This window comes from Grammomys surdaster, unplaced genomic scaffold (genome assembly GCF_004785775.1).
Source record: "Grammomys surdaster isolate TR1022 unplaced genomic scaffold, NIH_TR_1.0 125996, whole genome shotgun sequence".
Classification (NCBI taxonomy): Eukaryota; Metazoa; Chordata; class Mammalia; order Rodentia; family Muridae; genus Grammomys; species Grammomys surdaster.
The window spans coordinates 2,399,548-2,426,466 of record NW_021620812.1 but is presented as its reverse complement, the minus strand read 5'-3'; the positions used below and the strand labels follow the sequence as shown (position 1 = coordinate 2,426,466).

Below are 26,919 nucleotides of genomic sequence, written 5' to 3'. Positions count from 1 at the left end.
ATGCGTGTGTGTGGAATCATACTACATTCCCAAACATGGACAGACTCACCAGTGCAAAGATTTTATAAACGTATAAAGAATTACGAGTGAAGCATGGAGACTATGAAGCCGGAGGCGACTGGACTCAGGCATCTCTTCTCTAGAGTATTTCAGCATCGTCCCCTGCACAGGGGACCAGAGCTGCCCTGTCCTCCTGCAGAGTTACATCTGCAAACCACCATCAGCTCTCAGTGGAATCGACTGGTTGACACAACAGTGTCCTTTGAAGCCAGCAAACTAATTCAGAGTCCCATGTTGTCATTCGTGGAAGGGCTTCTGTGGTCACCTTCAATGTGGGAAAAAAAAGTCCCTGTGGGTTTCTTTGACACTTCACTCGGTTAAATTACATTTTCTTTTATTTTATTTTTATCAGCTTTTAAAAGAGAAAAGGTGGGGGTGGGGAAATAGGATGAGCCGCTGAAACGGCACCGCTCAGGGACTTCCGCTGCATGGGGCGGGGGGAACAGCTCTGGTCCCCTGGGAGCTGGAGAGAAGTGTGGCCTCAGGTAGAGATTATCACCGCAGCAGATTCCATGGCTCAGGAGCCTCACTCAGCATTGCAGGGGTGAGGGAGGCAGTGAGTGGTGCAGGGGTGAGGGGGGCAGTGAGTGGTGCAGGGGTGAGGGGGACAGTGAGTGCTGCAGGGGTGAGGGGACAGTGAGTGGTGCAGGGGTGAGGGGGACAGTGAGTGGTGCAGGGGTGAGGGGACAGTGAGTGGTGCAGGGGTGAGGGGGCAGTGAGTGGTGCAGGGGTGGGAGGCAGTGAGTGGTGCAGGGGTGAGGGGGCAGTGAGTGAGTCTCAGCAGAGTACTCATCAATGAATATCCAGCAGAAAACAATTGTTATGTCCTCCAAAAGGAGACAGTGGACCTGAGGCGCATGTCTGATGTGTCTTCTTCCCAAGGTGGCCCTGGCTCTGGCAAAGGCACCCAGTGTGAGAAGCTAGCAGAAAAATATGGATTCACTCATCTCTCCACGGGTGAGCTCCTGCGCCGGGAACTGACCTCTGAGTCAGAAAGAAGCAAACTGATCCGTGACATCATGGAGCGTGGAGACCTGGTGCCCTCAGTAAGCAGAGACCCACCCTGCCTTCCCAGCAGCCAAGCCATTGACTGTGGTGGCAGGCTGTATCACGGAGACAAAGAAACCCCTGGGAGTCAGAGACAGGGTTGATTTCTCTTCTTGGTCACAGTCCTGAGGCAGGCTGGCTTAGGTCAACAACCACCTACCTTCCAAGCTGTTCTTTGGCCAGCCCCTTAAATGTCAGCGTGGTTCACGTGTTTCCAAAACCAGCCTTACTTTAGAGTAAAATCTTCAAGCTTTAGAGTATAGACAGCTAACATCAGAACCTCCTTGGATTGGGTGTGTGACGTTCTGTGCTGACTGTCCACCTGGCAGGCTCCAGAATCACCTAGGAGACAGTCCCCTGTTGGAGATTATCATTGGTGTGAGAAGACCCAGCTTGACTGTGGATGGGACCCTCCTCTGGGCAGGGATTCTCATTCTAGTCACTCTTCCGTTGCTATGACAAACACCAGGACCAAAAGCAGTTTACAGGTGGACTCGGTCCATCTGGATTATAGATTGCAGTCCGTTATTGAGGAAGTCACAGCAGGAGCTCAAGACAGGAACTGAAACAGAGGCCAAAGCTGCTGGCTGGCTCACTCCCCCTGCTTGCTCAAGCCTGCTTTCTTATATAGCCCTGGCCCACCTCCCAGGAATAGCGCCAATCTACTTTGAGCTGGGCCTTCCCATATCAATTCACAATCAAGAAACTGCCCCAGAGACATGTCACAGGCCAATCTGATGGAGGCAGTTCCTCCAGTTAAGGTTCCCTCTTCCTAGGTGCGTCTAGGTTTTTGTCAAGTTGACAAAAAGCAACCAGCACAGTCATGGACTGTGTATAAGACGGAGAAACCAAACTAAGTAGCAACAAATATTCACATCTCTCTGTTTATTATGGATGCATTATTGCACATGCGTGCGCAAGTGTGTGTGTGTGTGTGTGTGTGTTTCAAGGCCAGAGGAGGATACCTCCTCTGTTGCTTCCACCTTACTTTTTGAGATAGATTCTCTCACCAATTTGCCCAGGCTGGATGGTTAGGGTGCTCTTGAGACCTGCCTGGTTCTGCCTCCAGATGCTGTGGGTGGCCGCAGACATGTGCTGCTGAACCTGGCTTTGTAATGAGAATACTAAGAATTTGAATTCAGGCTCTCCCGTTTTTCATACCAAGTGCTCATACTCACTGAGTCTTGTCTCCATCCCCCAAAATAAAGATTTTTTTATCACGTAGTGCCCTTCCCGCCCTCACCTTGCTGCCTTCTATTTAGCTTCTTGCTCGGGTCAGGCTGTTGCCGCCTCGTGCTCTCTGTGATGGCTCTAAAAACTGAGTCCATCTCCATCATCCATCTCTAGTTGGCCTTTTGGCCTCCTACAGAGCTCTGTCTAGTCACAACGTAAAGGAGCCCCCTGCCCTCTGAAAAACAGCACCCCGATATACTCTGGCCCTTTGTCCTGCTCTGCGTGCCTGTGATCTTTAGCTAGTGTATATTCATCTGTTTGTTATTGTCTGCCTTCCTCATTAGACTGTGAATTAGATGGAGAGTTAATTCACAATTACTTAAGGAAGGGTTCTGGCCAGACCTGCAACTTCAGCAAGCCCCACACTCCTGCCAGAAGCTAGAGAAGGAAGTCTCCTCCCACCCTCCCACAGGCCCCGCCCACAGGGAAGGAGGTCTCCTCCCACTCCACACACAGGCCCTGCCCACAGAGAAGGAAGTCTCCTCCCACCCCTCTCACAGGTCCCTCCCACAGGGAAGGAGGGCTCCTCCCACCCCTCTCACAGGCCCCTCCCACAGGGAAGGAGGGCTCCTCCCACCACTCTCACAGGCCCCTCCTCACACTGCTCTGTTTTTTTCCTTATCTTGCACACTTGTTTACTGGGAAAATCGTGTTGCTAGAAGATAGTTCTCTGATCTAAAAGCCTTCTCCAGTTAGCACACATCGAGGTTTGCGTAATGTTTCCTGGGAGAACGCTGGCAGTGAGTAGTTCTCAGCAGTGTTTCATTTGCCGCTAACTTGCCACGATGCTGCTTCGTTCAGTTGCTACTGTGTGAGACAGGACTAGCATGTCTCCTGGGGTAAGATGCTGAGACTTCTTAGATAACTGCAGGAAGGACCGACCAGAAAGAAAAGCCCTCAGTGGAACCATGACCCGGTACAGACTGAAAGACCTATCTGCACTGCAGACATCAGCGCAGGGGGAGAGGAGGTGGGGCAGGTTGGCCCGATCCTCCCCTCACAGAAGAATGTCTGGGGAGTCACATTTATTGTGATTTGGGGGTACCGCTAGGCCACATGCTGACCACTCTCTCTGCTGTAGGGTGTCGTCCTGGAACTGCTGAAGGAGTCCATGGTGGCCAGCCTGGGCAACACCAAGGGCTTCCTGATTGACGGCTACCCCCGGGAAGTGAAGCAAGGGGAAGAGTTTGGACGAAGGGTGAGCTGATGTTAGAGGTGCCCGTCCAGGACACAAGGACAGCTGTCAGCTTAGGGGATAAACTCAAAGTCTTTTCTTGCCCAGTAACGCTGACCATATCTTGCTGTTACTAAAAGCGGAAACGTAAACTTTTTTTTTACGAAGACGAAATATAAATAGGGCAGGAATGACCGGCAGCCAGGCTCGGCGGGGTGTGGGGAGCAGAGCCGCCCGTGCCTCGTCGTTCCTCTCTGTGCTGCTCCATTCTCTTCCTTCTCCAGGCTTCTCTCCTTCCATTTCAGTGAGCTCTCAAAAACTAAGTCTGTCTTGGGATGGCAGGGTGCCCCACAAAAGATTGCTTCCTTCACTGTAACGAGGAAGAAGACTCTTATAGACTCAGCCTACAGGAACCAGTAGGGGGCAGGCTGCACACCACCCTAGCAGCACACACGCAGCCTGAGAGGGAAGGGCAATCGCCCGTGGGGGAAGGAATAGAGTTACACAAAAGCGGAGGAGAAAGACGCTGCAAGGGCTGGATCTAGAGTGCACACCACCCTCCATGACTCCGTGTCATTCCCAGCTTTGTGCCTCCTTAGTGGTTCGGGGCTATCATCAGGAACCAGTAACTAACCGCTATTGCAGTTGCCAGATGGTGACCGGCTTGGGCCAGGCCCTGTGGTACCCACCATACACCTTGGTGCAACTTCCCAAGCCCAGTCACGTGGGGGCAGGGACCGTATTTGTTACACTAAGACTAACACCAAACCTCCAGGAAAATCAGGTGCATGTGGTACTGTTTTATTCTACAGTATTTTCTTTACTATTCTTTTTTTTTTTTTTCCGCGAGACAGGGTTTCTCTGTATAGCCCTGGCTGTCCTGGAACTCACTGTGTAGACCAGGCTGGCCTCGAACTCAGAAATCCGCCTGCCTCTGCCTCACAAGTGCTGGGATTAAAGGCGTGCGCCACCACCGCCCGGCTCAATATTTTCATCTGAATTCTTTCAGCTGATGTTTTTAAAAAGTGAAGTGACCTTTTCAGTGGATAGAGAAAAAGAAATGCCATTCCTGGGTCTTGGAGGGCCAGTACACACACGGCTGCACGTCTCTGGGCCAGGTACCTAATACAGGCGCTTGTGGAAGCTTGCTGTACCCTCGCCTGCCTCGGTCACACAGCTGATGGAGTCACCCAGTTCCATCCCCTTCTAGCAAGGCCGCGTGGATGAAGGCAATAAAACCTTGGGTTTCATCTACCCTTGGGTCAGCTTTGTCTAGCTTCCCTCAAAAGTTCCTCCATTGCCTAGCCCCCACTTAAACTAGAGTCAAGGGGTCTCCAGAGATGGTTAAGAACACTTGCCACTTTCCCAGAGAACCTGAAATCAGTTCCCAGAACCCTCTGGCCTCCATGGGCACTAGGCACATACATGGTGCTCACCATATAAGCAAATAGTCACACAATACACATGTTACATAAAATATTTTAATTAATTAAAGTCAAAGAAAAATTTCAGGGCTAGAGAGATGGCTCAGCGGTCAAGAGCACCAACTGCTCTTCCAGATTTCAATTCCCAGAAACCACACCGGTGGCTCACAACCATCTGTAATGGCATCTGATGCCCTCTTATGGTGTGTCTGAAGACAGTGACAGGGTACTCATATACATAAAATAAATAAATAACTCAGAGAGAGAGAGACAGAGAGAGAGAGAGAGAGAGAGAGAGAGAGAGAGAAGGAAGGAAAGAAAGAAGGAAGGAAAGAAAGAAAGAAAGAAAGAAAGAAAGAAAGAAAGAAAGAAAGAAAGAAAGAAAGAAAGAAAGACCTCATGGTCCAATTGGCAAAGATGGACACGGTAGAAGGTAGACACGGGTGGCAGATTCATGTGATCAAGCCTTGTGACAGATTCATGGATAAGTGCAAACAATAGCAAAAGCAAGCAAACCACTGTAACTGGCTTCTGAGGGCTGAGCACCCCAGCACAGGATGTCACAGCTACCTTTACTGAGGACAGAAGAGCATCAGCGGAGGTCATGCTCCGGCTTAGGAGTTCAGGGTACAGAGGCCTTTTCTTGAACTTGTGCTGAGAGGTATAGAGTTTTCTGAGTCCCTCATGCAGTCAAGGATACAATGGATTATAAACATAGGTGTCTCTTATTCCTGCCCCTCCCTAGGGAAAAGCAACAATAAAACCATAATCTGAGTTCTTCATTACAAAGTTCTTCATAGTCCAGACTTCGATTGGAGTTTTTAAAGCCAGATCTGATGGCAGAGCCCAGCATGGATGCCCATGGAGTTACAAACCATGCTGAACCATGGGAGGTGCCACTGGGGATCGGAGAAGATACAGGCAGATCCAACCAAGAGCCCACTGGCCACACATACCCCAGGACTGCTACAGACGTAGCCCAACAACAGAGTGACATTAAGTCACAATGTCAAAAGGTTTCCGTGCTGGTGGACTTACAGCCTGGTGCTGGACTTACAGTCTGTTGCAGAGGAGCGTACCCAAAGCACTGAGCCTTCTCTCAACTTCCCACACAACTCTCCAACACTCCTGACCCATCATTTCTTCCTCCTCTGCCCAGAACCTGGGCAATGTGGCCTCAGTGGTCACTATCAGAATTCCCTCTGAATCACATCAGTCCTCACTAGCTGAAAGCATCTCACTGGTGGCTGGACAGTTTCAGTTCCCCATTTCACTACCGACCCAGGAACCTTCAAGTGAGATGTCTATTTTTCTTTTTTACAAAAACTTCAGCAGATCCCAATGTCAACAGAGCAGGTGTGCACAGCTCACACAATGAAGCTTCCAAAGTGAGTGCCTGCCTCAAATTTAAATTGAACAAAGACAGAGCCCACATAGGAAGACTCTTGACATAACACACACACACACACACACACACACACACACACATATATATATATATGCGCCCAGGTGTAGTGGCCCACATCTTTAATTCCAGCACTCAGGAGGCACAGGCAGGACCTCTGAGTTTGAGTGTAGCCTGGTCTACAGACTGAGTTCCAGAACAGCCAGGGCTACACAAAGGTACCCTGTCTTGATGGGGGTGGGGGGGAGGTTTAGGAAGCTGGAGGGATGGCTCAAGGGTTAAGAGAGCTCCCTCTTCTTCCAGAGGTCACAGTTCAGTTACCAGCACTTACACCAGACAGCACACAGTCACCTGTAACTACAGCTCCAGGATGTCTTGGCACCTCCTTCTGGCCTCTGAGAGCCTCCAGAACTCCTGTGGCATACACATAAATAAAAATGAAATCTTTTTAAATGCTTAGACATTAAATGTTATTATGTGATCAAGACACAGTATCAATGTTTTGAAAAAAACAATGTTTTTAAGGAGAAAAAAAACATATTAAGTGATTCAGGTCCCTTCCAGAGTAATTACTGTGTGCCAACTGTGTTCATGGATCCAGGTGAGCAAGATCAAGTCTTGTGGTTTGAGCCCAAGGACCTGACTTGGCAGGGAAGCCGCTCAGACGGTCGGGCTGTGAAGGGTGCTCATGCATGCTGAAAACACGCAGACACTGCTTCAGTGTCAGATGCTATGCCTGAGACCAAGTTCCTAACAAGCCCCAAATTGAATGCTGGTGGTCACACCCAAGCTTTGGGTGTTGAAGCAACCTCTCTGTCTGCTCTTACGTTAATCCAACTGGTCTTTCAGGGTCGGCACCAGCTTAGATGCAAATAACCTCTGTTTATAATTAAATGAATCCTTGAGCTTTCTTTTTTGTCCCCATGAGTGGCCTGGAAATGGCCCATGCAGGCCAGGCAGACACTTTCTGAGAGAGCTGATAGAACCACCAACTGTCTCTCACGCTCGCCCTCTGCTGGTGAAAAGGATTGTTTTCTCCTACACCCTCACCTAGTTTTCATGCACAAATGCTCCTCAGAAAAGCTCCTCCTGTTCAAGGGTGAGCTACATTCCAGAGGCCAGACGTTAGAGAATGTCCCCCACACTGTTCCTTATGACCTGTGCATCCTTCAGGGAGCGAAGACCAGGATTTAATCAGCACTTTCTAGAGAAGCATGCCTGTTTAGCCTGGGTGCCAGCATCCTTCTTAACCCCTCAGGTCCTCTGACAAGCCTTCTTTCGTCTATGCCCTGAAAATGGCACACTGGTGGTGTGTGTGTGTGGGGGGGGGGGTTGGTTTCTGTTGACCAGGGATGGGGAAGTACAGTTGGTACCCCAGTGATAACAGGGACAAAGCAGAGATGGAGAGCTTGACTCACAGATGGTGATCGTCAACCACTAGTTGGGACATTTCTTAATCTCCCTCTGTATGCAAGACTTGGGACCAGAAGCAGGGCCCATGAGCCCTTCACACTGAGGTAGGAGTCCAAAGCAGGAAGGAAGCAGACACCTAACACTTCACAGACTCGGCTGCATGCCAAGGAGATCGCCTACGCTGCCGCCTCAACCCACCCGGTGGTCTCCTCAGGGCCGTCGTGGAATTTAAGGTGTAGAGATGTTAGGAGGATTCCCAGTGAATGATCCAGTCAGGCAGTTTAAAGGAACAATTCAATTTTTTTCTCTCAAAGTCCTGCTGTTTGATGGGCTCAGCTGCTGGGGTCTCCTGTGAGGTCCCCAATACTGTAGTAGTCAGATACTGGTTGAAGCTGGGCATGTGTCTCTGGATCAGGGCTGAGGGTTAGCTAGCCTGGAATTGCTCATCACATGGCCTCTCCCACGGGCTATCTGAAATTATTTCACAACTTGGCAATCTCAGTGGTTGAACATCATAGGAAGTCGCTGGTTTTCCCTATAGTAAGTGTTATACAACACCAGACAGAAAATACAGTTTCTTGTAAAAGTACACGTGTAACAAATGTTTAAGAATTAAGTTAGTTCTTTATAAACTTATTATTAGCAAATGTTTAAATTATATGGCTCTTTTATTTATTTGTGTAAAAATTACTCAGGCAAGATGGGGTCTCACAGAAGAAAAGCTTGGGAGGCCCTCGCCACGCCTCTAACGGCGCGAAGCCCCGTTCCCACTGTACTCCACTGCTCAGGAATTACAGAGCAGGAGAAGGCTGAGCCCAGTGTCGCAATGGAAGAACAGCGGTCAAGCAAAAGGTGGCAAGGGATGATTGAAGTCCATTCTGAAACTAGTTACACCAGAGTTCCGCCCTAAGAAGCTGACCCCTGCCTGGCCACTGTGCTCCCCCCGACTCCACATAATGTGCACCCAGTGGTAGCTGGGATAAGACACGCTGGTGGCAAGGAGGAAAGTGTTAGCTTTGCTTCATAGGGGTCCACATACACATACATGCATGCACTTGTATGCAATACATATCACACACACGCACACGCACACACACACGCACACACGCCCTTCTCCTGGGTGTGAAGGACAGGCTGGCTGTACTAGGTAACTTACGATTGCTGTACTGTGTGAACTGACCAGAAAGCTCAACAAGACAGAGCTAGCAGGCAGCAGGTGGTGGGGGCCAGCTCGGCAAACGGGTTCCTCCAGTCTCACCCTCCAGTCTCATCGTGACTGCAGTGTAGTGCTAGACACTTGAGGGAACCAACAGCCCCAGGAATGGAAGGGCTGCCCGGCCTTCTCTAGACCCCGACTAACCAAGCCCTGCTGTGCTCCCTCAGATCGGAGAGCCACACTTGGTGATCTGCATGGACTGCTCAGTAGACACCATGACTAACCGCCTTCTGCAGAGAAGCCAGGGCAGCCAGCGTGGGGAGGACAGTGCCAAGAGCATTGCCAAGCGCCTGGAGGCCTACCACCGAGCGTCCATCCCTGTCATCGCCTACTACGAGACGAGAACGCAGCTCCAGAAGGCAAGTGTCACCTCCTGCTTCATCTTTTCTTTCTCAAGAAGAGAGGAAGTAGAGGCAAGCTTTCCTGTGAGATCTGGGGAAGCAGGGCTGAGGCCAAAATACAAATTGCTTTCTTCCCTCACTGTTGTCCCTATAAAAGGTGTACATACTGTATGTGAACATAAGATGGGGACAGGGCAGGGTGACCATGGTGGCGTACAACTCTAATCCTAGCACTTAGGAGACAAAGAACTCTGTGATTCCAAGGCCAGCCTGGTCTACATAATAAGATCCTGTCTTTAAAAAAAAAAAAAAAAGTTGAGCCGGGCGGTGATGGCGCATGCCTTTAATCCCAGCACTTGGGAGGCAGAGGCAAGTGGATTTCTGAGTTCGAGGCCAGCCTGGTCTACAGAGTGAGTTCCAGGACAGCCAGGGCTATACAGAGAAACCCTGTCTCGAAAAACAAAACAAAACAAAAAAAAAAAAAAAAAAAAGACAGACACCAAGGGCAGGGTCTAAAACACAATCCTCTATAATCCCAGCCAGTGGGGAGGCTGAGGTGGGGAGATCTCATGTTCAAGGCCTGCCTGGGCAATTTAACGAGCCTTTGTCTCAGGAGAAAGAGCCTGAGGAGCTGGGGCGCACTTCAGTGGTGGGGTGCTCACCTAACATGCATGGGGTCTGGATTCAGTTTCCAGTCCTGGGAAAAAGAAAACTGGGGAGGGGGGCATTGTAGGGAGTACAAGCTGAAAAGAAAGTTCTGTCACCAACTGTAAGCGGTTGCTAGACCTCTGCTACACAGGGTGATCCAAAAGGCAGGCCTCCTCTAAACCCTGGAGTCAATACCTTTGGATCCTGGAGTTCACACAGGTCATGATTGGCACTTGGCTTGTTTGTGCCAATGTCTTCCAATAACTGGCATAGACAGAAGCAGTTCAGTTGGTGGGGCTGTGGAAGCATCACTGGGAGAAAGGCTTGGCACTTGATGTCATACAATGCAATCCACACTGCCACCATTAATACTTGGCAAACCCCACGTTTCCATTCTTTTCCATAATCTGTAACTTGTGTCTGGTCCATCCGCTACTCCAGTGGTTAGACACAGTGCTAGCCCACAGAGCTTAGCACGTTAGTGAGGAAGGTAGAGCGCAGTCCAACGACCACGGTGTCTAGGGACATCACCAAGAACCATATGGAGCAGTCAAAGGAGCGCTTCCCAAAGAGGAGGCCGGAAGTTCCTGAGGCTGGATCGCTCACTTGTCTATGACATTAAAACCCAATGGAGAGGCAAGCAAGAATACATCAAAATGGAGCCAGCATGCACTAGGTGGCTGAGGTAATCTGGGGCTTCCATCTGGAATTCACCCCATTGTCTTGTGGAGAAAGGATCCAAGGTGAGGAGGGGCTGCTAAGAGGCTGTGGAAGTCGCCTGGGGCCAAAGCTGAGGAAACACAAGGACTGTTACAAGGGTCCGGTCTTCTTCCTGCTTTTCTCAAGATGGCCGGCACCAGTCAGACATAACAAACTGATCTCCCAGGCTACATTATTGATTCCTTACATGACTGAGAGTGAATTCCCAACCTCCTAAACCTGTCCACGACCCATTTGTTCAGAATCCTAAACCCTTGGTTAAGAGAGGTCTAAAAGGTACCTCTGAATATGACCCCTGGCTGTTGGATTCTTTCTATAGGGTTTCCTGTAATCACTTGTCATTTAAAAACAACAACAACAACAAAACAAAAACCTCAAAGATTTATACTTTTAAAATAAAATAAACAGGCTGGCAAAATGTCTAACTGGGTGAAGCATCTGCTGCCAAACCTGGAGGACTGAGCTCAGGTCCCAGGACCTACAGAGTAGACAGAAGGGACCACATGCCTGTGAGCTGTCTCCTCTCGGCTCTGCACACTTGCGTGCATGCACCCACCCCTGAATGAGATCAAAAGCAGTTAGTAAACAAACATGACATCATCACGTGGGTGCATGGCGGGAGGGAGGGCTTGATTTCTAGAACCATCTGTTAACTCGAGTCCCAGGGATCTGACACCCTCTTCTGTCCTCTAAGGGCACTGCATGCACATGGGGCACAGATATGTGCAAGCGATACAACCATACACATAAATGAATGAATAAATAAGTGAATGAACGAATGAATGAATGAAATTCAGGGCTGCAAGAACCTTTGTAACCTAAATCATCTTGGAAATTTCCCATTTTCTGCTGCCTGGAACAACCAAGGAATCCACTCTAGTCCTGAGACTGGGGAAAGCCAGACATAATTTAGAGTTTATCCCGTTTGAGAATCAGAAAAAAAAAAAAAAAACCCTTCTCTCATTCTTGAATCATCTGGATCTAAACCTACTGACTCACTGATGAAAGGCTTGACACTGAACTAAGAAGGTTTTCAGAGAAATCTGACTTCTGCAATCCTCACACTAGTCGGTCATTCTCCAAGAAATCAGTTCCCAGGACTCTCTGGCTCATCTCTCAGGCCTCCCCTTGTTGGGGATGCTGGCAGCTGGATCCATAGAGGCGTGACATTTACAATCTACTTTGTCAGTATTGAAGATGGATACCAGAGGACCGTGGGAAGACGGTGCTTGGCTGCACCGCCTTGCCAGGTCCGCTGTACATACAGTATGCTCCATGCCTACATGTGTGTGTGTGACAGAGACAACGCACGGCCTCTGCTTCCCAGCTCAGCAAGCAGAGGGAGGAACCACACAGCAGGCCGCTCCCTTCCAGCTGGGTTCTGCAGGCAGCCACCCATCAATCCTCAAGCTCTTCTTCCTGGGCTGTACCCGCCTCTGCAGACAGGAGAGCCCCACAGATAGGTGAACTAGCCCAAGGGAAGGAGAGCTTGTCCACTGTGGGTGAATTTACCACTCAATAAGTAGCAGGAAATGAAGCACTTGGGGGTGGAACGTGCCAACACCGACCAAATACTGCTGGAAAAACTGCTCTGGATGTTGGAAAGTCCCAGGCCACACTTGTGACCCTTGGTGAGTCATGCTGCTTAAAGCCCTTTCTGATATAAAGTAGGGCTGACGGTGGCCCCTAGAATTCCTTCAGTCTATCACCGTAGTGGTCTCAAGGAGTGGGGTGGGAGGGGAGGCTTTCCCACTAGTTTTAAAGGAATACATGCTTATTCTTGAAAATATACAAGACCTATTTCTGAGTCCCACTCCCCCCCCCCCACCTCCCACACCTAGGACACTGCGGTGTCCAGGATGAGCTTGCTCACTGTATGAAGCAGACACTGTTGTCACACAGCCCCTAGCTGTGGACAGCACAGAAGGTGGTGGTGCTGACACAAACCCCAGTCCACTGTCACAGCTCGGTTGGTTCCAGAAGCCCACATCACCAAGACACAAAACCCAAAGCCACAGCTCAGAAAGCCACCAGCTTCAGGACCCCAGACAAAAGCAAAGAGAAAGAACAAAGAAAATGAGCAGCCACTGGGTCCCAGTGCCAGTCCCCATATGCTTGTTCTATATGAGAAAGGCTTTGACACATGCCTGTGGTCCCAGCACTCAGGAGGGGTTGTGGTTCGAGGCCAGCCTGGGATGTATAGCAAGCTCAAGGTCTATATGACTCCTTGTCTCAAAAGAAAACAAAGTACCCCAGAAAATTTAGCTCTGTACATGTAAATTGGTTCTGTCTGGTTCCCTTGCAGCTATAAACAATGATAAAAGCATCACTTATTTTTCTTTTAAAATTCTCTGTGGGATCTGAGATGAACAGAGACATTTTTGGGACAGAGGGAAGTGTCGAAGTAACCTGGGAAGAACCAGAGGAGAAATTCAGAGGAGACTGAGGGCTCTGCGTCAACCCTCTTCCTCTAGCTTCTTCTGCTCTGGAAGACTCCACTTCTGAAGTCTATCATATTTTACCACCCCCGCCTGCTGCCAGACAGAGGCTGAATGTGTGCCTATTCTCTCCACTGCTCGCTAGCCTCGTGAGGACGGAGCACTGCTGGTAGGTTTTCCTCACTCTCGCAAAACAGCGAGTTTCCACCGGGAAAGGCAATTGGACTTCACAGAAGCAAACACTACGGCATGAGACCATGGAGAGAAGTTTTCCTTAATTTAAAAACAAACAAAACAGCATCCCTCCATAAGAAACCAATCCCCATATTTCAGTCATGATGCAAAATGAAGGAGGTATCACATGGAGACTGAACTGGACAGGGGGTCTTGTGAAAACTCCATGGTCCAGTGCCAGCTGGCCCCCACCCTACCCCCACCCCCAGCACACACACACACACACACACACACACACACACACATAACACACACACATACATAATACACACACACAACACACACACACACACACACACACACACACATACTAATCTTTTTTAAAAGACAGATTCCTAGTGGTAAACACTTTTAATCCCATCCTTTGGGAGGCAGAGGGAGTTCACAGCTGGTCTTGTCTAAGAAGAGTTCCGGGAGAGCCAAGCTGACATAGTGAGACCTTGTCTCAAAAACAAAGTGAAGTCAGACTTGATCAGCAGCAGCAGAAGCCAACCCTGGAGTTCACTCGGCTGTAGTCCAGTCCCTTCATGGAACACCAGAAACAGGTGAAGATCCCAGGAGAAAGCCGAGATGTACTGGGGACAACAGGCTTGGCTATGTCCCAGGGCAGGACTCTCTGCTTTCCTTCAACTGTTGGCAGCTCTTTGTGGTTTTACCACCTACCCGTGTGTTCCTGAGGAACTTTTACATGCTCAGCTTTCACAGGACAGGCACATTCGCTCCTTTGTAGCCAGCCCACTCACCACTACAACATGCTGATCAATAGCCACGTAGCTGACGGGTGCTTTTAGTTTTGGGGTCTGATCCAACCCGTCCCTTTTTTTGCTAAGTGAGCTTGGGCAATGTAAATCACCTTTCAGTCACCTGTCCTTCATGTCAGCTATTACATCACTACTTAAGTGTCACTCGTGCCATTACTAGCCATGCTTCTCACTTCTCACTCTCGGTGTCTGCCCTCCCTGGTCCCATGCTGACCTTGTAACAGTGTGCATTCCCCGACGAACTCCTCTGTCAGTTAGCACCATGCCTGTGCACTGTTACCTCTCGCCAGCTTTGTATCTCAGCGTGGACTGTGTTGCACTCAGCAAAACCTGAGCTCCTCAAGAGGAAGTTGGATGCTGTGGGGGATGGGCATAAACACAGGGGAAGCGACTCCTAGTTCCGAGGCAGAGCCTGTGGCTCAGAGGATGAGTGCTGAGTTCAGGGAGCTTCAACTGAACCTCCAGAGATAAAGTATGCTTTGTTTATCAAGGGATTTTGGGAAATCTGTCCACTTTGAAGAGTAAAGGAACCCTCACATACCCTCCAAACAGGCCAAGAAACAGACTCAAAGGCCCAGCCACTATGCCTCACTCTTCTCCTTGGGTACTATTCTTCTCTTTGAGAACTCACCATGACCCCTTACTCTTTTGTTTATTCTATATGTGTTCGTACACTGTAGCTATCCTCAGACACACCAGAAGAGGGCATCGGATCCCATTACAGATAGTTGTGAGCCACTGTGTGTATGCTGGGAATTGAACTCAGGACCTCTGGAAGAGTAGTCACTGCTCTATAAACTGCTGAGCCATCTCTCCAGCCTAACCCCCCTGACTTTTATGAGTCACCTCTGATTATCTTTTGGTCTGATCACTTATGAATATAACCTAGCTTTGTTTCTGATCATGTCTGTACAATCAAAATCCCCAGTTCTACATAAACTTGATATGGATCTGTTATTCGAGCTCTCGGTGGAGGGAAGAGCAGAGATTCAAGGTCACCCCTCGAACTCAGAAATCCACCTGCCTCTGCCTCCCAAGTGCTGCGATTAAAGGCGTGCGCCACCACCGCCCGGCCTATAATTTCACCTTTTAAAAGTTAATTTAAAAAATTTTGGCTCCAGCAGCCTTTGGAGCGCTCCCCAGCCCGATCACAGGACATCTCAGGGGTGGCAGCTGGGCGGGGGCTCAGCTCGTGGATAACGCTACGGGGCGCTCTCTGGCCTCCACAGCACTTCCGGTGGTCAGGCCTCTCTTCCGAAGAGGATGGGTATGAACAGTGCCCAGTGGCTGGCTGGATGGCCCGGAACAACCCTCTTTATACTCCGTGGCTGGCTTCCTTTACCGCTGTATCGTCTATCTTCAATGACTCTGCCCCTAGTATATCTGCACACCGTGGGCCTAGGTCCCTGGCCCTCATAACCCAGGCTGTACTCCCACCCTGATCTAAGTGCTCGAATACACTTAGCACTCTCAGGGTAACACTGAAGGGTTCCTTGATCTCTAACAACACACACAGGCCTCACTTTGATGTTGAGATGTTTTAGAGCACTTTCAGGTTCACAAGTAGAAGAGTTCCCAGATACCCCATCCCCAACCACTTCAACTATCAAAGTTGCCCAGCAGGCCATTTGTCACAATAGATGAGCCTACACTGTCACCCAATGGCACCGGCTGACCCCAATGCACACTGTATGTCTGCACAGCTGTAATGTTAAACAACTCCAGCCGGATTCCTCCTTAACCCTCTCCCATGTGCTGTAACTGTTCTTTTCACTGTCACGGATGAACCACAGTTTGTGCCCCTTTCAGACCGACTTGACATGCATTCAGGTCTCCTCCCTCGTGTCTTTAGCTCATTTCATTTTAATGCTGAGTGAGCTAGATACTTACCTATGTAACTTCATAACTCTGAAGCTTGTGCAGGTTTGGGTGTATTTGGAATTAACTGTGGAACAGAGCTGCTGGAGGGGTGTTTGAAGGAACCAAAATGCCTTCCAAGCGGCCATACCAATTTTTCACTTTTGTCAGCAATGAAGAGTTGGGTTGTTTCACATCCTAGCTGTTTGGTGATGTCAGCCTTGGGGGTTGGGCCATTTTAATAAATGTGTAGTAATGCTCTCTCATTTTAATCTAGTGCTATACATTTTATTTATTTTGGGGACAGGGTCTCATTGTGTAGCCTTGCCTGGCCAGGAGCTCAATCTGTAGAGCAGGCTGGTCTCACTGAGAGCCAGCCTCCTTTGCTTCCCGAGTCTTGTTAGTAAAGGCACACGCCACCACGGGGACCCGCTTTTTAAGCAATCACTTTTCACTCTAAGTCTGTGAGCCAAAGCAGGTAATCCTGCTCCATTATTTTAAAAATAGTCCTATTTAAAAGCAAGTCAGAAGGTTAATAACTCTCCTTTCCTTTCAAGTACAGGTAAACGCAGAGGGAACACCAGATCAAGTTTTTCTTCAGCTCTGCACAGCCATTGACTCTGTTTTCTGAAGGAGAAAATGCATGTGTTAAGTGGCAACAGAAACACATGAAATTCACCCTTAACACGTTTTGCTTTGTCCCCATCCCCAACCATCCTAGCTGGCCATTTCCTTCCCGGCTCATCTCCTGTGAGAGGTTCTGGAAACCATGCATGGTATACGTCGGACTGTCCACCTTTCTCTCATGCTGACAACTGTCCCCACTCTGGCACTTGTTTTTGGACGGAAGAGCAGTGTGGGATCGGCCTGTTCCAGCTGTGCCCAGGGCAGGCTGGAGTCTCACCACAGGGACATTATAGCCCTGTCTCCACCACAGCTTCCTCCTTCTCATGGGTTCCTTTGTTCCTCCATTATGTGGGTTGTTAGCATGGACAAGCTTGGACACCTCATCTGGTACTGGCTGCTTCTCCAGTTCCCATCCATGTGAGGGCCCTGAGCCCTAGTGGCACTTTTAAATACCCTATGGGACACAAGGTATCAAGGTACCTGACAGGAATATTTCAAAATTGGACATTGTTGAGCTTCTCTTAAGAGAGTAAAACTGGACAATCAGTCCCACCCACTTTTGGGACACTAACTATGTGGAACAGTGTCATGAAAGCTAACAACTCTGGCCACCCACACAAGCCGCTCTCCTCTCCACAGGGCAGTGTGTCTCAGCAATTATGTAAATTAGTACCAGAGACCAGAAATAATTGAAAAGTATGAGATGATTTGTTTCTTCACTCACTGGACAAAACCAACTTGTTTTGATCTGAGACAATTACTCCCTGGCATACTGCCAAGTAAAAAAGACAGGAAGAATATATCCACCGATGCTGGGGAGGGCATGCTAGTACACGGTGTCCGGCAGCTCCTGTGTTGTACTCGTGTCAGGGGCCTGCTCCACGGGTAAATGCATCACACCAGTGGATCGTGGGTGTTCTGTGCCGAGTTGTGGAACAACAAGACAGCTGCCTGTGTATTCTCAAATACCTGCACCTTGCACTCAATCACTACAACATTCAGTTTGGTTTGCATGACTCTTTTCCTTGATGGGTGATCAAATACTGGTGTTTCCAGGACACAACTGTATTTTTAAAATCATTTTTTTCCTCAAAACATTTATGTACAAATGAAATAAACGGAAGCCGGGATGATTCTTTCTCTATTTATTTGTAACTCACATCATTTTGGAAAGCATTTGAGAGCTTTCATTCCAAACAGAAGCAAACATAGTAAATAGGTTAAAATTAGGATCCACTTATATGACTGAAACTTTGGCCATAGACCAGATTTGAGCTATTACAGAGAAATTGTTAATGTATTCATGATATATGGTCATTTTCATATTTCTTTTCCCCTAGCACTGGTTCCTAAACAGAAATGTTAGTGTGTGCTAGACAAGAAATTAAGTTCTTTGGTTACAATTAGGCCTCTATTACCAGAAAGGGCGCACCATGCTCCCAAGCTCAGCGGCTGTGCAATGCCAACCCCAAGTGTCACCCACGACAGGGAGCATGGATATTAGAGCAAGAATGGAAAGCGGTGCTGGAGAATGACGGCCTAGCACATAGCACACACTGGCAAACCCTGAACCCACAGCTCTGGACGGGACAATGAGGCAGCAGACAGCGGCGGGCAAGCAGCCTGGAAAACTTCAACAGAAGTCAGTACCTGGGACCAAATCAGTTTTCCACAGAACAGCTAAGACACACACTGCCCGTGTGAATGGCTCCAAGTGACATAAAGTCACAGGATTTTAAAAGATGAATGGACTGTAGCAGTTTCTGTCTAGCAAAAGGTTGTGTGTGTAGACAACCTCAGAACTCAGAACACAAGTGTAAACTTCCCGGCTATGACCCATGTTCAAGGCTGTACCTAAACTGGTGCTGTGCCCTCCCTGACATCATCAACAGGACACCCCCCCAACACACACCCCACTCATTTGCATAAAGCCATACTGCCTGTCTTCAAAGCTGCCCAGGGAAACCCAGCTCTTTCCTGGCTCCAGGTCCTTACTGACGGCATCAGAGCTCTTGCCCCCTCCTGAAAGCTGGTCCCCACCCTACTTCCCAGAACAGAGGGTTGCTCAGCCATTCTAACTAAAGCCACAGAGCTCCTTATACCCCAGGACTACTTCTCTTCAAATATCATTTTCTTAAGTTTGTCTACAAACTCCACAAAGCCTGGCTTTTGTCTTGCAGGAGCCCTCACATGGCTGTCACTTCTGTTTTAATTCTCAGTGCCTTCACATTTCCTAAAGAGACAATTAGAAAGGCTGCAAGTCAGTAACCAGTTCCTAGAACTCAACCGAGGGTACTTAACTTCCCCAACTGGGAATAAGACCCATAATGTCACAGTAAACATGACTGAGTCACACCCACAATACATAATCTGATTGGCTAATCACATCCTACATGTAAACCCGGATGCGAAGGCTGTCTGTCCTCCAGGACATTCAAGGGACCACCTGTGACAGGCTTTAAAGACTCACTAGCATTTAGTGTACTGGACCTCAGTACCCTATAAAGAAGAAAGAGTGTAACTTACCAAAACACTGGGTCACATAATCAACAAAGACTTATATAGATAATCTGTTAAAAAGTCAGAGAATAGAGACACAGATATGAACTGTTCTCATGAAGCATGACACAATTCTCAGAAATCAATCCATTTAACAGAGATATAAACCCTAGAAGCGGGCTTTGTTTTTCTCTGAGATCGAATGAATAGCAGTAACCTTTCCCATGAAAACTTAACTCTAGAGGTTTAAAGAGGGTGGGTAACGCACTGGAAACCACTGGTTTCCTCCAGTGCACCCAGACTAGTAGGTTTTAAACCTGGCTATCTAGAGTAAGAAAGCTTATACAGGGTTATCTCACACAGCTGTTTAAAGGGAAATTATTTATTACAGTGGTATGCCATTTTCTGTCAACCTTTAAAATTCATTCCTAACACCTCAGTAACCGTGTTCTGTGATTGACTGTAACTGAAAGGGGGGAAGAGTCAAGGAATACCATGGGATTGGGTGAGAGGCCACGGACAGGCATGTGTGCTCGCTCCCAGGAGTCACGATGGAGAGGTATGCTGGTGCTTTCCCAGCCAACAGGGGCCCCTCTCTCTCACTCTCTCTTGTATTACAAACATGGACATGGGTTCAGGTTTGTACTCTAGCACTTCATGAGAAAAAAGGCATGGAAAGCACAGAGTACCTGAGAATGGAGGTGTTCTTGCTTGGGAAACCAAGCGTGACAAAGGGATCCATCTTGGTTAAAGACAAAGTCTTATCACTTCCCTACCAATCTGACCATGGGCGAGTCATTTAATTTCTTTCTGGACAGATGTCCCATGAAAACAAGGTGATAAATGAATGTGCTCCATTGGGTGGAGAATCCAGTGAGTTGCCACATGCTTGCTTTGTGAACAGTAGGTGCTAAACCAGCATTTGGTATTGGTACATCACATTAAAGGAAACTCCCCTCCCTAACCTCAGAGCAATCACTTCCGGTGTTATCCAATGTTCCTCCAATTATAGCCAACAACTTGAGCATCATATACCATGAGATAAATCTGACCCACTAAGAGACTTGAAGACACCGCTTCTCAAGTCCAGTTGCCAGCAACCAGTATTCCTTAGAAGACAGATGGAGGGTCTACTTGCAAAGAACAACCTGTCTATTTCTGCAACCCTCAAACAAAACACAAGGAATTACTCAGCAAGCCATGGGGACGATGTGCTTAGAGCTGAAATATCTAAAATATATTTTCTGTTAACAGGAAAAACCCACATTACTACCCCAGTCTTAAAATATATTCCAATAGGTTTGCCTGCTCATGCTGATGTTACAACCGTCCCGCTCATACCCCTTTCACACTGTGTGTCAACATCTATGGGATTTCTGGATGGATCTGAACAACTATCTGGTACTATTTCTATACAGACAGGTGCAACTGTCCTGTATTGCAGACGGAAGGAAGCCCTTCAGCATGTGCACTGAACATTTAGCATAGAGACATATCATTCAACTGCCTCTCCTTCACTAATAGCCCAGAGATAAAAGCCTGTCAACTTTTCTGAGTACAATGGACTACATCAATATGACCAGCGATACATAATCAATATATTATTTAAATTTCTCTTTTCTGTATTTAAAATTCTGTGTTTTTCTTAATTAAAAAAATCAGGGTAGATTTTAATACCTTGCTGAGTACTGAAAAGGGTTAGTAAATAACATTCCCTGAACTTAAAAACAGGAAAAAACAATGTTAAAAACTAGAGTAGTACTAATACTCCACCTATAGTCTATATAGAATATATACTATCTTTTCTTTTTTGAATAATTTTTGGAAACCACCTGTTTCAACACATGGGGACTTAATTTTATTAAGAAAAAACTACTAGAATTAAGCTTCTGATTTATATTTATGTTCCACATCTGGACATTAGTCAGCACCCCTACTGTGCAGTGTTTCAGCACGCTACATGAGAACACTAACACAATACATCTTCACCCTTTATAAAGAACAGGAAGCAAATACAGATGAAAAACAGACTTTTAAATAATAAATTCTACCTTTATCACTTGTTGAAAAAAAAATCAAAATTTGACCCAAAGGAATCCACAACAAGCTTTCTATAATATAAACAAACATATCCACATAGTTTATTTCTCACAGCTCTCCTGACAAATGAACATTATTCAAGAACATACTGTATACACAGATAAGAAACATACAAAATGTTTGAAATGATGCACAACAGAATCCAGCAGTATAAAAGAATTGTGAACTCTTGCTCACAGTGCAGACTACATTTAATCACTCGTTAAATAGTAATAAAAATACAATCTTTTATGGATCTTGTGCAGACTACAAAAGGGGGAAAATTATCACCATATATATGATTTTTATATTAGGCAGTTTTCTTTGACGAGCTGTACTGACAACTCCACACAGAGGCAGAAGGCTGTGTACTTTCAAGGGATTAATGGTGTGAGTCAGACTTTACAGTTACTACCACTCGCACTTTTCAACGTAGTCTGTACACATCACATGATCATCTCATATAACATGACATTAAAAATATATCTGCGTGACAAGCTCATGACATTCACACCCCATGAGCTGGTCACAGAAGCAAAGCCACAGCTCTCTCTCGCTTTGCTCTTGGTAAGGACATTTCATCGTGATTAAAAGTTAGGTATCAAATCGTTAAGCAGCTCCAGTCTACTACGGGCTGTCAGTGACCACAGACAGTGCGTTCTGTGATGTAGAGGACACATCCTAGAAGCAAACACCATCACTGGTTACAACTTCGTCTATAAGTCTGTTTCTGCGCTGAAAACTATCTTCACAAAACTGAAAGCTACTGAACTGATTTAATATAAATACTTTGTCTTTCATTATCATATTTATGACCGAGGTCTCTAAAACCTTTGGAATTGACTCTGGCATTAATCCGTGCTCTCACTTCCACCTCACCCCTTTCACATCCCCACCTCCAAGGCTTTCAGTTGGTGGTGAGAGTCTCACCAGGGCACCTCTCGGCTCCCCAGGAATGTTCAGCTGCTGACCCACAGCCACAGTGCAGAGCTGGACTTGATGAGAACACTCGGGAGCTCTCATGCTGTGAGTGTCCAGACCGTGCACACCATTGACAGTGATGCCACTGCTGTGTGTTGACGAGGACAAGTGCTGACAGGCTCTTCCATGTCATCTGTTGGCTGGGAAGTAGTTGGGGTCAAGATAACTATAACCGGTGCCCTGGGACACACAGTAGTCTCTGTCTAAGAACGTCTCTGACTTATACACAGGTTCTAACTGGTGCTCCTCCTTGTGAATAGCTGTTTCATGTGGGCTGCAAGTAAAAATCACACAGACAGACTCGTGATCACACGGCTCCAGATGCATTTTGACTTACATACTATGAAATCTTCCCACTTAATCTCTCAGAAAGCTTTAATAGAAAGTTGCTTGAAATCTGACGGATTTAAGGAATATTTTAATTGCTTAGGATAAAATCTAATACATAAATACATAATTACACTCTAAAGAAGTTTGGAAATAAAGTTCACTGTTTGAGGTTATTGTCCCCCCCCCCCCCAAAAAAAAACACTTACCAGTCTGAACAAGAGTCACAGAAATCCAAAGACATTTCTGGAGGACAATCCTGGCAGTGCCAGCGGACACCTTGGATAGGCTCTACACCACAGTTATCACACTGCAACAGACACAGAAACTCAGAAGAATACTTGGGCTCTGCTTCTTTTCTACCAGGAAGCACAGGATATGATGGAACACACTGGCTCAAGTCAGACAGAATTCCCAGTAAAGGAGATAAAGGTCCATTCACTCAAGGTCAGACTATTGGTAGATGAGAAATGCCCTTTGTATTTATTCAAGCAGTTTTTAAGTCAATCACCTCAAAGTTAAGTATTTTGCCACTAGTAAACATTCCCTTGAAACCAGTGAGTAAATGTGACTCACACCAGAGCTGGAGCTGCCCTGGGCATGGACTCACAGACACTCTGTCAGACTCCTCTCTGGACAGTCATCAGACTGATCCACAAAGAACAAAGCTGACAATGACAAGCAGGCAAGCACAGCTTATTCTCCACAGGGCAGTGTAGTGCAAGGCTGTCTCAGTGTAGTTTCAGAAACTGAATAACTGTGATTTGGATGAGAACAGCCCTTATAGGCTCATATATTTGAATTCTTGGTCTCTGATTGGTGGAATTATTTTAGAAGAATTAGGAGGCGTGTCACTAGAGGTGAGCCTGCTGCCTGAGGAGCAGGATGCAGAGCTGGTGCTGCTCTGCACTATGCCGGCTTGTTTCCCACCATGAGGGTCACAGGCCCACACTCTAAAACTCTAAGTAGGCCCCCAATTACATGTTTTTCTAAGAGTTTCCATATGATGTCTCTTCACAGCAACAGAACAATGACTTTATAATCTCATTCCTAGATTCTCTGATAACACACTACCAGTAAGTCATGGCTGAGATCTACATCCCAGTTATGAGAAGACTCAGTTTCCTCTCGAAAAACTCTCCTTAAGGAATTTTCCTAACTGGCTTCTAAAGGAGAAGAAGGTCACTGAAGGGTCGAGAGAGAAGGAAGGGTTACTCCAAATGACCAGCAATCAGGCACAGCACGCATCGCCATTTCCATCACATGCCAACAGCAACACTGCATTCCGGCCTTCCTGTGACTTTCTCCAACCTAATGGAGTCACTTATAAGGGCCACAACGACGCAAACCTGTCAGTCTACATCTGCACGGTCCCACACAGTGCAGGGAGGACATGCTTGGGTGACATGCCACCCGTCTCTTCAATTCTGGATGACTGAGCTGCTGTGAAAACCTTAGTAACAGGGAGCCACTAGGAGCTTCGGAGTCTAGATCTGGCATGCTCCTGAACCTCAGCAAACACGGTCTCTTGAAATGCAAATCTCATGTTATTCTATGTTCTAAAACCTTACAATTATTCCCTAACCTCTGAGGATTACTTAAACTCCTTGACAAAGTCTACAGTTTGATGCAGCCTCTCTTACTTTACAAACACATTTTTTAGGTGTACTCAGCTATTGCTCAGCTACTGTATTTGTTTAAATACAACCTCTAGGATTTTATTTTATTTGAATTTTAAGACAGAGTCTCACTACACATCTCTGGCTGGCCTCAAATTCACATGATCAACAACTAAGCATGTTCTTCTCCTCAAAGAACACTAGACTGCATGACAACCACCTGTGGACACACCTTTGCATGTATGTATAAAAGAATACTTAGAACGCCCTGAGTGCCTAGAGAGTTCAGAGTTGAATAATCCAGCAGCCACTTAGAAAACCACCTTCTCATCCTTTTAAAAACTAAATGAGTTGTTTACCTTAAAGCCCACATGTTGCACAAATCCACTTTCTGCTTGCAATTGTTGAAGTTTCTGCTTTTTTAACTTTTTAAACTGTAATAGTTCTTTATATTCAGGTAAACTCCTATATATGATAGGAATGCTTTCTTCATCCTGTTAAAAACCAAATATAAAAGTGTTAGTTTGATAACCAAATGGACTAATTGTGAGAAATACAATCCTGATTATTTTCCTACTGACATTAATTACTCTTAATAATAAGACTTGATGCCGGGTGGTGGTGCCGCACGACTTTAATCCCAGCACTTGGGAGGCAGAAGCAGGCGGATTCCTGGTCTACAGACTGAGTTCCAGGACACCCAGGGCTACACAGAAAAACCCTGTCTCGAAAAACCAAAATAAATAAATAAATAAATAAATAAATAAATAAATAAATAAAAGAAGACTTGATTTTTAAATGTTCTGCCACCCTTTTCATGGCTAATTATTTTAATTTAATTTTTTATACTTACTCACTTTACATTCCTCTCCCTGCTCCCCTCCCAGTCACCCTCTCCCTACAGTCCTTCCCCTATCCCCCCTCTTCTCCTCTGAGCAGGTGGGGGCCTCCTCGGGTATCCCCCACCCTGGCCCTTCAAGTCTCTGTGAGGGTAGGCGCTTCCTGTCCCACTGAGGCCAGACAATGCAGTCCAGCTAGAACGTATCCCACAGACAGGCAACAGCTTTTGCAACAGCCTCCATTCCAGCTGTTCAGGACCCCCATGAAGACCAAGCTGCCCATCATCTACCTATGTGCAGGGAGGCCGAGGACAGGAGAGATGGCTAGAGAGCCATGAGAAGGAATGGAGCTCTGCAACTGGCATGGGGGAGGGGGAGGGGGTGGGCATCTCCAGGACAGACAGACACCTGGCATAAGCGAGGTGCTCAGGAATCAATGGAGGTGACCTTAGCTGTGACTCACATGGCTAATTTTTAGTCAGTCTTTAAGTACCATCTTCACTGACACTTTTCTCAGGTCTTCTTGAACTTCCTCTCTAAACTAAGCACCTCTTAAATGACTTTAAAGGCTCTTTTTATTCCTTTGAAAGACTTTAGCACATATTTATCAATGTGATCAATAAACAAGCCCAAGATTTAGAAGAACAAAGACGTATGTATGTGTTTTTACAACTCCTTATCAAGCTCTTAGCACAGCCTGTTACATAACATGTTCAGGGAAGTATTTCTTCAAACGAATCATTCTAACAACCACAAAGTACAAAATCACACACAAAATCTGTATTTTAAAGACTAGGTATAAGCATTTCCAGAGGACAAATTTAAAGGGAAAACAACTTTACAATCACTACATACTTATTTAAGAGAAAGAGGTATCTTTTCTTGCCAACTATCATTAAAATCTCCTGTTCTAATTCTATGCAATCAGTATTAATATATATTCTTCTCACAAGGAACCAACCATTTTACAGAAAATTCAGAGCAGAAGAACAGGTTAAATGACACAAAGGACTCAGTTCATAGAGCACACACTGTGGCAAATTGTAGACAAACCCAATATGGGGGAGGAAAATGAAAAGAAGGTTTAGACACACCCCACCCCAACCCCCATTTATTGCCTTTCTTTGGCTCCAAACAAATAAGTAATAAATAACCAAGTTTGTGAGTATAGCTCAATTGGTAGAGGGCTTACTCGTGTGCACAGGACCCTGAGCAAGTACATGTACACACACCTTACTGCAGGCAAGCAAATATTCCACTACATGAAAAGTTACCTTCTCAGAAACCTCAATTTGGTGTCTGGAACTCCCTCTAAAATAAGCTGAAGTGGAGCTGGGTGGCAAGATGCGTAAACATAACTACTGCTCCGTGACAATTACAGAAGCTAAGTGACGGGATTCGGGTTCACTGGGCTATTCTGACTTCTTATGCCTATGCTGAATTTTCCACAAAAAAATTACTTAAAGCATATTAACTCTGTATTAACTCTAACTTGTTAGTTAAAGGGGAAACGTCAGCATTCTCTGAAGAGTAGGGATAATTAGAAAGTCATTTACTTCATACTGCACAGTCATCTGTATAAAAACAGGCAAGGAACTTACTGAGGCCTCCTCAGCAGCAGTGCTCATGTGGCTACGGAGACAGGACCGGTCATCATCTTCATCCATGTATACTGGTGGCTCATGGGAAGTCATGAAAGTGGAAGGTTTAAAGAGGTGCTTATTAAGGGGGTGCTGTCGCCTGCTTGTTGAGGACTACAGGAAAGAACAAGGGTTTTACTGGGACAGTGGAAAATCATTAACAGAATCAAAAATATAAAACCATACAACAGCCCACCAGTTACAAGCATTCAATGCTGGCTGCACTGACCTCTTATCATCAACTTATACAGAAAATCAAATGTACTAAGCCAGACAAACAACTACCCAGAGAGAAAGAGAGAGAGAGAGAGAGAGAGAGAGAGAGAGAGAGAGAGGG

The 26,919-nt window shown here is 46.7% G+C and overlaps 2 protein-coding genes across 4 annotated transcripts in view; one reads left to right on the top strand and one right to left on the bottom strand.

Moving 5' to 3' along the window:
• Window positions 1–17,740, top strand: part of Ak5 (adenylate kinase 5) — a 178,345-nt gene extending 160,605 nt beyond the window's left edge. The window contains exons 11-14 of the mRNA XM_028754291.1: window positions 943–1,106; window positions 3,422–3,538; window positions 9,140–9,331; window positions 16,534–17,740. Coding sequence (XP_028610124.1) covers window positions 943–1,106; window positions 3,422–3,538; window positions 9,140–9,331; window positions 16,534–16,602 — 542 coding nt within the window. The 3' untranslated portion in view covers window positions 16,603–17,740. The remainder of the gene's footprint in view (window positions 1–942; window positions 1,107–3,421; window positions 3,539–9,139; window positions 9,332–16,533) is intronic.
• Zzz3 (zinc finger ZZ-type containing 3) overlaps window positions 17,729–26,919 on the bottom strand; it is a 41,574-nt gene continuing 32,383 nt past the window's right edge. For all 3 annotated transcript variants that reach the window (XM_028754287.1, XM_028754288.1, XM_028754290.1), the window contains 4 exons: window positions 26,544–26,696; window positions 24,463–24,597; window positions 22,694–22,794; window positions 17,729–22,431 (listed from right to left, as the gene is read on the bottom strand). In XM_028754287.1, the coding sequence (XP_028610120.1) occupies window positions 22,287–22,431; window positions 22,694–22,794; window positions 24,463–24,597; window positions 26,544–26,696 (534 nt within the window). In that variant the 3' untranslated portion in view covers window positions 17,729–22,286. The remainder of the gene's footprint in view (window positions 22,432–22,693; window positions 22,795–24,462; window positions 24,598–26,543; window positions 26,697–26,919) is intronic.